This window comes from Castor canadensis, chromosome 12, assembly GCF_047511655.1.
Source record: "Castor canadensis chromosome 12, mCasCan1.hap1v2, whole genome shotgun sequence".
NCBI classification, from domain to species: Eukaryota; Metazoa; Chordata; class Mammalia; order Rodentia; family Castoridae; genus Castor; species Castor canadensis.
In genome coordinates, this window is record NC_133397.1 from 31,784,125 (window position 1) to 31,800,164 (window position 16,040).

At 34.8% G+C, this 16,040-nt stretch overlaps 1 protein-coding gene across 1 annotated transcript in view; it reads right to left on the reverse strand.

The window, feature by feature from the left end:
• Positions 1 to 16,040, reverse strand: part of Prkd3 (protein kinase D3) — a 71,694-nt gene that overhangs the window by 32,942 nt on the left and 22,712 nt on the right. Inside the window, exons 3-6 of the mRNA XM_020167134.2 lie at positions 10,585 to 10,723; positions 9,057 to 9,188; positions 7,856 to 8,013; positions 1,168 to 1,360 (exon numbers count right to left, since the gene is read on the reverse strand). Of these exons, the coding sequence (XP_020022723.1) occupies positions 1,168 to 1,360; positions 7,856 to 8,013; positions 9,057 to 9,188; positions 10,585 to 10,723 (622 nt within the window). The remainder of the gene's footprint in view (positions 1 to 1,167; positions 1,361 to 7,855; positions 8,014 to 9,056; positions 9,189 to 10,584; positions 10,724 to 16,040) is intronic.

Genomic DNA, 16,040 nt, shown 5'->3' on the forward strand with positions numbered 1-16,040 from the left:
ATTACATGCATGTATGGAAACATCATAATGAAACCTCTTTGTACAATTAATGTATGATTAAAAACTCTTGAGCCCCACCCAGACCTACAACATTGGCAGTTCTGGGAGAAATGTGTCCTTCAAGGATCTCTTTAAGCGACATAAAAATTAAGACTCTCTGACATGACTACACCTAACACTACCTCTGAAAAGAATCTACCAGCAGTAAGTGGGTAAAAATAATATTGAGTGCTGAGTAAGGATGCTTTATAACTGCTATGAGTCAAGGAATCCTACTTATCATGTTAAGAGCATGGGCTGAAGGTAGTTATAGGAAAAATCCCCATGACATGGTCATTAAAAAAAAAAAACAACACGGCTTTTATGAGAGGCTCTAGGAAAAATCATACATGATATATTAATAGCATGCATATTTCTTAATACTCTTGCATCTCATCCATTTTACAAATTTTGAAAGTAACATGGTTACACTCTCCCTACAAAAATTTAAAGCCAAATTTGTGCCTCATTTGCAGCAAGTATATAGGTTCTAATAGAATTTTTATTTTTCTAGGTTCTTATCCATATTTTTAGTAGTTTGCTTATGCTTTCTTATATTTTCTATATCATGAAGTTTTCAAATAGCAAAAGAGGAAATAAAAGGATGAATGAATGAATTAATCAATCAATAGTTGTTCTTGATCTAATGTATTTTTGTTTTATTCTAAATTATTTTTTCTTAGCTTAATGAATGAAAATGACTACTTTTTAAGGGTCTTAGTTATAAAAACACATGAATCACTGAAATAAATTATGATTTTCTTTACTGATCACTGAAAAACTTAGTTATTAATAAACATAGGCTACCATATTTCTGAACCAATATAAGTACAAGACATTACTCATCTACAATCCTAAAAGGTTAAACTAACAACCTAGTGACAGAATTAAGAGGCTTAATTTGTCAGTCTACATCTTTAAAATTTATTTATTTATTTATTTTTTAGCATAGTACCTGGTACATAGTACAAACACTGCAGGCAGTAGTGTTAATATGCACACATATTTTTAAATATTTTTCCTCCTTTTTTACAAGAACAATCTCTTTAGTAAATACTTCTGAAATACAGCTATTTAAACCTGCATCTATTAACAAAAATTTTTCTTCAGGAAAATATGCAATCATACCTTTACATTGCATTCCTTGACGAAAAAGGCCTTTTAATAATCGCTTGCAGTACTGACATATGGTGGGACGACCGTAAGAGTGGACAGCAAATGTGTGTGGAACCTTCACTCTGCACATTACCATCTTCTCCATCCAGATTGGGCGACCACTCCAGGATGGAATCCTCTTACTTGGTTCTTGATGAACGTGTGACTACAACATACGTAATTTCCATAGGTATAAGTCAAAATTAAAAACAAATTATTGGAGGCAGAGCTTAACCACAAGTCATTCATTTGGAATGCAAAAGGCAACAATCTAAAAATGTGGATCTCAGCAGTTTCCTTTAGAAAACTTAATTTACCAACTCTTGCATGAGAAAGAGTTTTTTATACTTTTATGTTAAAAAACCCCAAGGTAGTGAGATACACACTTATATATATATATATCTCCACATATGTATATATATATATATATATATGTATATATATATATATATATATATACACTCACTGATTATTATTATTTGCCAGGCACACACTATATTTTACAAATAAAAAACAAACACCTTAAAATGAATTTATAACATGTTCAGATCTACTCAATACCTGATCAAGGAATTAATCATGGGAAAAGCAAATAAATTCACAAAGTACGGTTGCTGCTCATGTTGCATTACTCAACATGTCTGAAAACATCTTAAAACAAATCTTAGATTTTCAAATTTATTTCAACAAATATTAAAATATGTAAAAATTTAAGTCTAGTTTTGATGAAATAAATAGTAGCAAATACAAAACTAATTAAAGCAGCATTAGCCCTGGTAATTAGGTTTTAAGTAACTCTGATACCGTATTTTTCAGTTCTTCAGGTTTTTTTTGCCCCATCAGCTGAACACAAAAACAAAATTAAAGAAAGAACAATTAAAAATTTTGATATAACTTAAGAGACAAATGGATTTTCAAAATTATAGCTGTTTCTATATAAAGGAAATAATCAAATGAAACTATAGGTCAGTTTTATGTGGCTCATTCCATTCATTCAACAAACATTCACTGATTACTCTATGCCAGGCCCTCTGCTAAATATGTGGGACATAAAAATGAATAAAACATAATCTGTGTTCTCAGCATAAAAGCCAAGCACCTTCAAAATGGTTCAAGGATCTTAATATCAGACCACAAACTCTAAAGTTGATACAGGAAAGAGTAGGAAATACTCTGGAGTTAGTAGGTATAGGTAAGAACTTTCTCAACGAAACCCCAGCAGCACAGCAACTAAGAGACAGCATAGATAAATGGGACCTCATAAAACTAAAAAGCTTCTGTTCATCAAAAGAAATAGTCTCTAAACTGAAGAGAACACCCACAGAGTGGGAGAAAATATTTGCCAGCTACACATCAGACAAAGGATTGATAACCAGAATATATAGGGAACTTAAAAAACTAAATTCTCCCAAAACTAATGAACCAATAAAGAAATGGGCAAGTGAACTAAACAAAACTTTCTCAAAAGAAGAAATTCAAATGGCCAAAAAACACATGAAAAAATGCTCACCATCTCTAGCAATAAAGGAAATGCAAATTAAAACCACACTAAGATTCCACCTCACCCGTTAGAATAGCCATCATTAGCAACACCACCAACAACAGGTGTTGGCAAGGATGCGGGGGAAAAAGGAACCCTCTTACACTGTTGGTGGGAATGTAAACTAGTACAACCACTCTGGAAAAAAATTTGGAGGCTACTTAAAACGCTAAACATTGATCTACCATTTGATCCAGCAATACCACTCTTGGGGATATACCCAAAAGACTGTGACACAGGTTACTCCAGAGGCACCTGCACATCCATGTTTATTGCGGCACTATTCACAATAGCCAAGTTATGGAAACAGCCAAGATGCCCCACCACTGACGAATGGATTAAGAAAATGTGGTATCTATACACAATGGAATTTTATGCAGCCATGAAGAAGAATGAAATGTTATCATTTGCTAGTAAATGGATGGAATTGGAGAACATCATTCTGAGTGAGGTTAGCCTGGCCCAAAAGACCAAAAATCGTATGTTCTCTCTCATATGTGGACATTAGATCAAGGGCAAACACAACAAGGGGATTGCACTTTGAGGACATGATAAAAGCGAGAGCACACAAGGGAGAGGTGAGAATAGATAAGACACCTAAAAAATTAGCTAGCATTTGTTGCCCTTACCACAGAGAAACTAAAGCAGATACCTTAAAAGCAACTGAGGCCAATAGGAAAAGGGGACCAGGAACTAGAGAAAAGGTTAGATCAAAAAGAATTAACCTAGAAGGTAACACACACGCACAGGAAATCAAAGTGAGTCAATGCCCTGTATAGCTATCCTTATCTCAACCAGGAACACTTGTTCATTCCTATTATTGCTTATACTCTCTCTTCAACAAAATTAGAGATAAGGGCAAAATAGCTTATGCTGGGTATTGAGGGGGTGGGGGGGAAGGGAGGAGGCGGAGTGGGTGGTAAGGGAGGGGGTGGGGGCAGGGGGGAGAAATGACCCAAGCCTTGTATGCACATATGAATAATAAAACAATAAAAATAAAAGCCAAGCACTTAACTACTGTCTAGATTTCATTACAAATACTTGTATCTTTACTGCCAAACCTGAGGTCCTGAGATTGTTGACGTGCTTTCTGTAACTTTTAATATTTATCAAGTCATTCTACACGTATATGTCCAACCAAGGGAAGCAAAAGAAGGCAGAAGAAACCAAGAAACAGGAAAAATGTAAGGAGACATATAGGAAGAAGGAAAACAAAGCAAAACAAGCTGATGGAGTGGCTCAAGTGGTAGATCATCTGCCTGGAACTGTGAGGTTGTGAGTTCAAACCCCGGTACCACCAAAAAACCAAAAAACCAAAAAAAAAAAAAAAAAAGGAAACACAAAGCAAAACAAAAATAGGAGTAAAAGGACAGACAAAACAGATGAATGGAGAGTTCTAAAAAAGGAAAGCAAATATAGCTTCAGGTCATTACTTTTTCCTACTATATACCCAGAAACTAAAATGAACTATGAAACAGTTTAGTTTTGCATGCTTCAGATGTTCAAAGGTCACCTACTGGCTCATCCTTTCTGCTGCCCTGTACAGACCACCTTCAGGCAGAAGATCAATAAAGGGCTTTTGCAAAGCTAAGAAAGAAGCCAAAGGGAATGAGAAACAGATGTTCTAGGTCTTTGTTCATTCCTGGCTGCTTATTCTAATGGTGACTCAACACCGCTTCTCTTGCTCCTTCTTCTACCACTTTTGGTCTCTGAAGTTCAAAAGACACAAGGTGGAATAAGACTGACTTAGCCAATCATCATTAAATATCCAGGGTATGCCTGTAGGAAAGAGTTTTCCTATGCAATGGCCCATTTGTGTGTTTTAGTTAGGACCTACCGAGATCAGAGCGCTAGAGACATGGTATAGAGCCATGTATGCTGACACTACTCAGAGGACTATGGTTGTGGCAGCCACCTAATTTGTCATTTGTGTCAAAAAAAAAAAAAACAAAGGGATTAATAGGTGGTATCAGAGTCAAAACTTAAATTTAGGCCTTGTACACTACACTGCAATCTAGAGTTTCTTAACCTTTTTTTGCATCTCAATATATTGTTTTGCTTAGAATACAATCCCATCAGTAACCATGGTTGTTTGCCTCTTTACTGGATGAGGAACACAGTAAAGATATGGCAAACAAATAAGAATTTGGAGAAAGGAGGATGTTGATAGATTTAGCTATCAACAAGAGACCACTGAGACTAAAGCAACTAGAATTGAGTGAAAGTTCTTCTGACCTTATTTTAATGTTCCCTATTTATAAAACAGCACTTAGCTTAAATTGTTGTTTCTTCCCTCTGTAGCCACAAATTTTCTGAAAGTACTCATCTGATTTTTTTCCAGAGCTTAGGTTTAAGCTAACATTTGCCAGTTAATTACTCACAAAACTTCATAGCAATACTGCCAATTCTCTATTTTAAATAATAAGTGAAATAAACACATTTTAAAGATCAGTAATTCCTCAATTATGTTTTTCTTCTTGGTATTTTGAGACAGGATCATGTTATGTAGCCCAGGCTGCCTTGAACTGGCAATCCCCCTGCCTCTACCTCCCAAGTGCTAGGATTATAGGCAATTACCACTATACCTGGCCAGCCATGTATATTTAATTGGCATTAGAGTATTGCCTGGTGAGAGAAATATCTCCACTTTTATGCACATACTCAGAACTGACATTTTCTTTCTATTCAACTGTGTCCTGTTTTAGCCCTTCAGAATGTACAGGGAAGAACACTTGTGTGTCTCATCTTTAAATAGCCAGTGCTCAATTCTCCAATCTTAATGGTCCCATTCTAGCTAAATTTAGTATTTTCTTCCATGGTTTCCTTGTCTTCAGATTGACTCCTGATATCCTAACAGAAAATGCCTTCTTAACATGTGAACAAAGACAACCTCAGAGTCAAATTCAAAGGTTCTATTTCCAACTTGCCTGTTTTCAAGCTTATTTCAGTATTCAGTGAAGCTTAATATCTTGACTTCTCAGAAACTTTGCTTCCTCATTTTCCCTACCTATGAAATCAGGGTATTATACCTATCAGGATTGTGATTAGGTACATGAGAAACAATAAAGCTCTTAGCAGAGAGCCTGGTACATAAGAGATGAAAAGACTCTTAATGTGTAGGCACTCAGTTCTTCTCTATGCTTGGTTCAGCATTACGGCTGCTCTTGCTTCCTAATTGCCTTCTCCTCCATTCCTATGGAGTGTCCTTTCTTTCCACTCTTTCTTCCCTCTAATTGTCTCCATGAGCTCTTTCCTTACTCTGTAACGCCTCCTTCTTGAGACTTCATGTAAACCTTTACAGACAAATCTTCTTCAGACTTTTCACTCTACAAGTTCTACTTACTCTAAAATACTGACAGTCAAACCAATTCAAACATGTCACTCTATTTTTTATACTCCCTAGGAGCTTTTGTTCTTAGGATAAAATATAAACTAATGAAGTTAAGTGTAATCAGTCAGCCTTCTGTATTCACAAGTTTGGTATCCATGGATACAACATACCCTGGATTGAAAATCTAATTAGGCCTAAGATGGCAGCATCTGTATTGAACATGTACAGTGTTTTTCTTGGCTTTATTCCCTAAACAATAAGAACAATACCTATTTACATAGCATTTACAATATATCAGGTATTATATGTAATCTAGAAATGATTTAAAGTGTACAAGAGGATATATGCATGTTATATGCAAATACTATGCCGTTTATATAAAGGATTTGAACATCCATGGATTTTGTTATCTCCTCGAGGTCCTGGAACCCCTGTGGATACCATGTGGTGACTGTACTTATCCATTTGGTCTAAACTTCTGCTATTCTCTAATCCTGTAATGCTCAACTGCAGATAGCTTGCATAACAGTATCATTGCTGTAGTTCTTAAAAACATGCCTTTGTCCTACAGTGCTTATTTCCAGATAAATTCTTTGTGCAGTTTAGTGTATAAAATCCATTAACATTTCTATTACCAATCTTCTTCCAAGCTCTTCCACATGTTCACACACAACCCCTCATTCTTAATCCCTATGGTACAGCATTTTCTACTTTAAAAATCTCACACTAGAGCTAACTATTATGTAAATATGAGATTTTTACTCTGCAATCTCAGTTTAGCAAATTTTGTGAGTAGGATAATGAAATAGATAATGATAAGAATCAAGCTAAGAGGAACAAGAGTGTGTTCAGGAAATGTTGGAACAGTACAGATTGTCAGGAACATACAATGTATAAAACTTTTTGTGATGCGAATCCTAGCTGTCAACTTGACTGGATTGAGATTATCTACAAAATCAGTAAAGCACACTTCCAAGTGTGTCTGTGAAGGTGTTTCCCAAGATAATTGGCATGTGGGTCAGTAAACTAAGCAGGAAAGGCCCAACCTCAATGTGGACAGCACCACTGAATAGGCTGGGGGTCCAGATAGAACAAAAATCAGAAAAAGGGGAAGTTTGCACATACATGCTATTCTGTTTCTGAGCAGGAGAGTTTTGACTTCAGATTCTTCAGCCTTTCTATAGCAACTCTCCAGGGGACTTGTACCAGCAACTCTCCAGGGGGCTTTTAGGTCTTCAGTCTCAGACTGGAGTTGCATCACTGGTCTCTCTCTCTTTTTGATGTTTCCAGCTTCTTGGACTAAGCAGCTACTACTGGTGTCTTCTTTGTTACAGCCTCTACAGGCCATTGTGGAATTATCCAGCCTCTAATCATGTAAGCTAATGTAATAAATCCTGTCTTATATTGTATGTGTATACTCTACTGATTCTGCTTCTTTGGAGATCCCTGACTAATACAGTTTCATAGTAGGGAGAGATATATTCAGAATTATGTTCAGGAAACTTGATCATGCAGTTACATATAAATGAAATATGGAGACCAAGAACCAGGATATGGGTTAGGAACCTAACACAGTGGTTTAAATGATAAATAATACATTCCAAATGTGTATAAAATGCAATTTGTTACTATTGGTAAGCCTTGTTTTCATTGCTACAATTAAGGTTTCTTAAATATAGGAACATTACTATATTTCAGTATATAACTTATGTTCTAGGATGATATAATATGCACTGAAGAAACACTAGAATAATTAGTAATGTGTCCTTATGTTACTTTAGCATACATACCTCTTCATTGAGAAGGGGTACACATTCAGGCTGTAAGGGTCTTGGAATGGAAAGACCAGGTCCTGGTAGAGACACATTTGATAGACGTCTTTTTCTTACTCCACTACAGTTATTTGGAATCTTGAAGGCACACCGTTTATGATAATTTAATCCACAGCCTAAATATATTTGAAAAGGTAAAACCAAAAGATTTACTGTTTACATGTAACACATAAAAACCAGTACATCTTTAAAAAATTTATATTCTTTGGTAACAATTATCTATACAATTACATACTAAGTAAATGGAAGTTAACAAATTCAAGAATAAGAAATGTGTAAGATTTATTTAGAAAGGTTAAATTAGCTAAAGCAGGAGATCCAGGCAATTACCTGGGAGTTTGTTAGAGGTGTAAATTACTGAACTGTATCCCAAATCTACTGAATTAGATACTGTAGGGATAAAGCCTAGCAAAGACTGTTTTATGATGCCTGGTAAAGTATGAGACCACTAGCTTAAAGCACTGGTTGGCAATAAATTATGGTCTGTGTACCAATTCTTTTGTATGATAAGAAAATTATATGAAACTCAAATTTCTGTGTACATTAAATACAAGTTTTATTGGAACACGGTCATGCTGTTTGTTTACATATAGTCTATGGCTAGTTTCACACTACAATAGTGTTAAGTCACAAAGGAGACCATAGGGCCTGCAAGCCTAAAATATTTATTTGCTGGCTCTGTACAAAAAAAGTTTATTGGCCCTCTACATTAGAAGACTGCTTCTCAATCAGAAATGTGGACCTGCAGCCTCCTCTCTAGCAAGTCTAACTCAGAACAACTTTGACAATTTTGTAGTTGTATGTAGAGACTTAAGTTTCTAAAAAGAGTAAGAAAGTAAGGAGGTTGATACTTATTGAGCTACTACTTTGTGCCAAATATTTTTCCATATTACCTTACTTAACTATTTATGAAACTGGTGAAGTAGAACATCTATCACAGAAAAATCAGTCCTCAGAGAGGTCTAGTTAGCTGCCTAAGGAAAGGAACAACTAGGTGTCATAGGAAGGACCAGAGTCCTGATTTCTCCAATTCTAAAGCCTGGTTACTACCTATGTAGTAACCAACTATGATCTAGTTCCCGCTCCCCACCATTGGTAATTAAAAAATGCAATCGTAAAATCTTCTTTCAAATCACTACAAAAATTTAAAAACACATACCTTCACATTTTAGTCCCTGACGTACCAATCCCCAAAGCATCTCACCACAATAATCACAAAAAGTAGGAGCTTTGTAAGAATGTACATAGAGAGTATGTGGACGAATCTGGAAGTCTTCTACAGTGGCCAAGGCTTTTAAAAAAGAAAGGAATTAAAATAAACTTTATGTTCATTTATGTCAAAACAAAATAACTTTTTTCTGAAAGCCTCATCTGAACACAAAAATAATTTTCAGCATTTAATACTATTATTTTTAAATTCTACTTTAAGGAGTCCATCAGCTTCAATTAAAAACTACTTAGATTATGATACATTAGGAAACAGAACAATAAAGTAAGAAGTAAAAATAGAACTGCTGTGGCACTTAACCACAATGTATCACAATGTTAGGGTGAGAAGATACTGAGTTCTAACTTAGGATCCCAGAAGACATTATGTGTGTTCTCCACAGTAATTTCTACATAGTGGCTAAGAGAAAGAGACTCCTCTCCTTCTCAGTGAGCAATAGACACGAAGAAGTTCCTCTCACCTTGACCTACAAAGCACTGGCAGATTATCTCTGTGGTCTGATGAACGGTCCATGGCAAAGAAGAAATGGATGTGAGCATGACCTCCAGGGAAGACATGGAGTGAAGTTCCTCACAAGTGAGGAAGAAGCCAAAGTATAGGCAGTATACAGATGGTTTGGGGTTCTAGTGTAGAAGATGCATCATCAATATTTATGGGCTGGCTAGTTGGTTAGGAGGATCAGAAATACAAGATGAGAAGAATGGGGACTAATTAGGAAAGGTGATGGTCAGAGAGATTTCAAGAACGGGCTCAACGATGAGTTTGGAAAGAGAGAAAAGTGGTAGCATAAATCTGGATGCTTGGTTGGCCAGTTTGCTTCCTTTCTCTCATCAGACCCCCTTTCTTACCAAACAAGAAGTATTACAGAACTACTATGAGCATCATTGTGGCAGTCTTTCTTCCTTTACTGTAATAATCTTGCCCACATGCTATTGGATAAGACGAAATAGTGGGAACTAAGGAATAAGTGATGGCAAGAACGGGTGAGGTAGGAAAAGGAGATAGGAAAATGCCCACGAGGAACAAAAAAGGGAAGAAGAAATATTTCCTTCCATATCTTAAATATTTCTTTTATCCTAATTCTCCTTTCTGAACCTCAATTCTTCTCGATACTCTTTTACAAATGGGAAAAAGGAAACAGAACTTTAACAGTTTTACTTCCTTGACTCAGAGAAAAAGAACATATTCCTCTTTCAGTTTAACCAACAACTCTCCTAGCTTTATAACAATGATAATTCACAGTTCATTTTCCTACTTTCTAATCTGTGATATAACTTTCCTGAAAGTGAAAATCACATGGTAACCATTTCTACAGGTGAAAGAAGCAAGCAACTATACAGTACCAAGACCAAGTGTAACTTGAACACAGCACTCAGTAGAGAAAATGAAGCTCTTTGGCAAAATAAATTAATTAACAAATTAAATAAATAAATAAAAGGAAACAAAGAGTTTTACTTACCTGAAAGAACAACTTCAACTAGATCTCCTTCACGTATTTCATCTGATGTAGTAATCAGCTGCAAAATATTTTCTGAGTTCATGTCATGACGAAAGAGAAGAATTTTATCATACATGCCAAAGAATCCACACTCTGGAAACTGTAGGAAAATAGTCCTATATCAATATATCCAAACCTTTCTATTTTTATAAATAAATGTCTCAATATTACAAAAGAATTTTAAATATTGTGTTTTTAGCTTAACACTGTTTACTAACAACTTTATTAATATCTAAAAGGTGAAGCACATATTCAAATATCCTGGTTAATTTTTATTTTACGATACCTCACTTAGAAATACAGGACTGGAGGTGTGGCTCAAGTGGTACAGCACTTGCCTAGCAAGCACGCAGCCCTGAATTCAAACCCCAGTATCACAAAAAAAAGATTGCTAATTGGAGAATATATATAATCTTGCAGTTACTACTACTCTATTTTTAGATACCTGAAAGGCAAATAGTTTTTTTTTCATTCTTTAGAACTAGACTATCCTATATACAGTTAGCTACTGCTTTAGTTTGGATCTTAAGTGCCCCCAAAGATCTGTGTGTTAAAGGTTTGGTCACCAGGATGGAGCTACTGGGAGGTTATGGAGTCTTTATTAGCATGGGAGGGCGTGTTAGTGGGAGGTTTTTAGGTCACTGGGGGTGTGTCCTTGGAAGGGGATTATGGGACCCTGGTTTCTTATCCACTCTTCCTTGCTTCCTGACTACTAGGTGAACAGTTTTGCTCTGCCACATACTTTATTGCTTTGCCCAAAGCAACAGGGTCAACTAATCATGGACTGATACCTCTAAAACTGAGAATACAATCTTTTCTATGTTGATGATCTTGAACATTTGTTATAGTAATGGAAAGCTGACTATTGCAGCTACTAACCATATGTAGTTATTTAAATTTGAAATAATTATAATTAAAAGTTTAGTTCCTTGCCCTAACCATATTAGAAGCACTCAATTGCCAACATGGCTAAGTTAGCATACTGGACAGCACAGATATAGAACATTTCCATCATTCTAATAAGTTCTATGGAACAGTGCTAGTAGAACACCAGCAATTCTCATTAGTCACAAGAGTACAAATTTCAGTATTTTTTCAGATGCTCCTACAACCTCTAGCATTTGTCTAGTATTTATCTGCTTTAAGTCTGCTTACTACAATTACAAAAAAATGATTCATTGCAGTACCTTTCTTTAAAAAAAAATCTTTGACCAGAGCAGGAGACTTGCAGATTTGTTCACATATACTCTATGTGTATTATTCCAAGGCTTCTACATTTTGTGACTATAGTCCCAAGACACTTACAGGACACACAGCTAATTTTTTTATAGTAAACAGTTTGAGATTAAGTTAAATTTTGAATACTTGCATTACAAAATAATCATTTAGTTTTCAAATCAATTTGAGGTCATCTTCTAAATTACCAGTGCTGCGCTTGAAAATTCTTCAGGACACATAATTATAAACACTCATGGACTTATTTTAGTTCCTTATAGAGTACCCTTTAGTAAGCTTTACAGTATGGCACTGCCTGTGTGGACTGGCTTGACATGAACCAGTCACACTAAACTGCAAATGCACTTAGTGTAGGGATATTGGTAATGATATGACTCACTTACTTCACATGGTAGTCCTGCTTTGTGAGGACTCGTGAAAGAAATTGCTATGACTTATTTTTATAGCATGACCAATTTGATCATATAATAATGTTTTCTTGTTCACTTGTATACTGGAAGAAAGCAGAGCCAAATTTGTAGCCCACTTTTGGCAGTCCAAGATCTTATATCAGCTGTTTTAAGTGCAATGACATATTAGCTTCCACTGATCTTCTGATTTTAATTTTCATATCAGAAAAACCCTATACATCTCTTTAAAAGAGTTCTCATATTATTTTTCAAAGTTAAACTTTTAAAAACTGAAAACGATGATTTCATTAGCAAGTTAAGATTTTATTTAAACCTGGTAAATAAATACATGAAAAAATTACAAATATTTAGATTTTTTTTTTGAGATACAGTCTCACAATGACACCCAGGCTGTCCTTGAACTCATGATCTTCCTGCCTCAACCTCCCTTATGAAGGGATTACATATCCAGATAGAAATATTTAGAATATTTATAATGTTAATTCTATTTTCAACTATTTGAGTCACCAATTGTATTTACAAAAGTTCATAATATGCTTCAACATATGTCTAATGGTATAAAAATTTTCAAATAAGCCAGGTGCCAGTGGTTCATACTTACAATCCTAGCTATTCAAGAGGCAGAGATCAGGAGGATCATGGTTTGAAGTCAGCCTGGGCAAACAATCTCAAAAAAAACCCATCACAAAAAAGGGCTGATGAAATGGCTAAGGATGTAGGCCCTGAGTTCAAACCCCAGTACTGTGAAAAAAAAAAAAAACTCAAGTGAAAAAAAGCAAAACTACAGAATCAGAAAAATTAATTTTATTTAAATTTTAAAATTAAAATTCTATTAAATCTGAGAATAAAATATCTTCCTAATTTAAAAAGGACCCCACACTCCATCCTTCTAAATATAAAATCGCTAATGAAGTTATATTAATGAAACTTAGTTTTAAAAGTCAAAATTCTTGCATGTCTTGTAAGTCCAAGGTATAAATAAATAAACAAATAAATGCTGATAGCACTGTGCAGAGGAACCAGAACAGGAATAGACCTGAGCAAGCTGCTAAAGAAAGGCTGAATATATTGGTCAGGAAAGAAGTGTCAGAAACAATTATTTTCTCCATAAACTACCTGTAACTAAAGAATTAAATAATATAAATTACCTACAGTTAACACAGCATTATTGATGTTGACTGAGATAGTGTTTGCCAGGATTGCCCACTGCAAAGCTGCTTGTTTTCTCCCATTTTCCATACCATCCTCACTATGAGTAGCCTTCACATAGCAGAAGAAAGTTTTGTTCCCTTTCCTTGAAGGTGAAGTATCTCATATGTTATTTGTGATTCTTCTACATGGGAAATGTATCTATTTCCTCCCATTTATTTTATACTCCATCATTTATATATGTCAGTAGGAACTCATGCATATTTATCTTATACTTTGGGACATTCTAGTCTTTTAAAATATAATTTTATTTTTGATTAAGCAATTATTCTCATGGTCCTTAATTCAAAAAGTAAAGAGAGAAGACAAAATCTGTGCCCTGGCTGTTCAGTTATCTAGCCTGTAACTAATGATGTTAATGGCTTTCTCAGAATTCTTCTCAAAATATTTTATAAACCATCAAGTAAACATATCTATCTTTTCTCTTTTGTACAAATGGTGGCACACTGTAAACACTGTTATGTACCTTGCTTTTAAATAATTTTTTTTTTACTTAGCAATATGTTTTAGCATTCATTCCATTAACAAAGAATGTTCTTTTGAGTTTTTTGCTGCTGTTGTTGATGTTTTATAGATGCATAGTTTTCATTTAGTAGTGTCTACTGATGGAATGTAAGGCAAACAGTAAAACTAAAGTCGAATTGACCTGAGTTCAAATCTTACTAATTATATACTCTTAACCTTTAATCTCTAAAATAGCACCTACTATTTATCATGAGAAAAACAGTAAATAAAGTTATCATGAAAATTAAATACATCAAAATATACAAACTTAGAACTGCTCATGAGTTGAGTGCTATATATTCTTAGCTATTGTTTCCAATAACTTGTTATTATAAAAATACCCAGTGAAGATTTTTTTTTGCTGGTAGTGGTGGTTCTCTACCACTTGAGCCACTTCATCAGCCCTTTTTTGCATTTTTTTTCAGGCATGATTTTACAAGCTGGCCTAGACCACAATCCCCCTATTTGTACTTCTCCATGTAGCTAGGATGACAGGCACACCAACACACCCAGATTTTAGTTGAGACGGGGTCTTGTGAACTTTATGCCCAGGCTGGCCTTAACCATGATCCTCATGATCTCTATCTCTGGAGTAGCTGGGATTACTGCATCTGGATCTGAAAAGTCTTATCCATAAACCTTTCTCCATTTCTGGAATGTATGTATGGGATAACTTTCTGGAAGATTTCCTGGGTCAAAATGTGCTCACATCTGAAATTCCTGGATACTGCCTAATTACTCCTCATGGAAGTTAAACCAATATATACTTCTACAAGCAACAAAGTTGTTTCTCTACATCCTGTTTTATAGTGTATTATCACATTTGTTAATCTTAGGTAAAAAATGGTATTTCTGTGTAGACTTAATTTGTATTTCTTTAGAAGAAGTAAAGTTGAACATTTTTCATATGCTTGAGAGACATCTGCAATTTCCTTTTTTGTAAATTAGCTATTCATATTATTTGCCTGTGTTTAATAGATTGATACTAGAGAACATGTCTAGTAACAATTAGAAATGGTCAACGGCTATTATTTAGAGTATTCTTCTAGGACAAAGGCTCCCAACTAGGATGATTTTGTTCCCCAAAGTAAGTGGCAACATTTTTGTTTTTCACAACTTGCTACTGGCATTTGGTAGGTAGAGTATTGTAGCATACATAGGATGGCCCCACCACAGTAAGGAGTCCAAAGTATAGAGGGGTTGGGAAAGAAGTTGGCAACCTTCTGAAAACTAGACAAGCCTGTATTTCCTAGCCTACCTCAGTCTCAATTAGGAGAAAGAGGAAATGAAAGAAAAAAAGAAAAAAGAAAAAAAAAAACACAAGACAGGAGCAAAATAGGCCTTTAATTTGGCCTTTTTCTAACAGCACCCTCCCTCCTGCATTTCCCAATTTACTTTCTACAGATTGTATCAACAATTCCTCGATTGTGCAAAATGAAGTCTTTTCCCAGTGCATATAGGAAAGTAACAGAATTTCATCATAGTTATCAAATTCCCTCTCCTATGCATCCTTCTTACTTCACTCTTTCTTTGCTTTTGCATGAAAAATGGCTTCAAAAATTTAAAAATATCACCTTATCTTTCTATAGCCATTTTATAAGAAGTTACTTTTTAATTTACACTTGTTTAAGTAAAAGGTTCCAACGTTTTCAAACAATTCTTTCAAGGAAAGTCTATTTTGAGAAGTCTTTAAGGTAAATACTTTAAAAGCTTATGTTCCTAAAATTTTGTCAGTAAAATGTTAAGAGGAAGCAGTAAGCTTGCAAAGTTTTTATTTTACTTGTTCAAATAAAATTTATGTATGTTAGCAAACAGCTTCAAATTTAACATTACCCAAATGATTAATTTATCACTAGGTACCTTTTTTCAAAAGGAGTACAGGTTTTGTTTTAAATGCAAAAGGAAATCACTGAAGTTTTAACCTATATTTAATTTTCTTTTTTTATAAAAAATCTTTTATTTTAGGCATAATGAGAAGAGTACACTAATCTCAATTAGAAGCTTAATAACTTTATACCTTTATATGTATACCATGTAACTACCACTCAGGTCAAGATA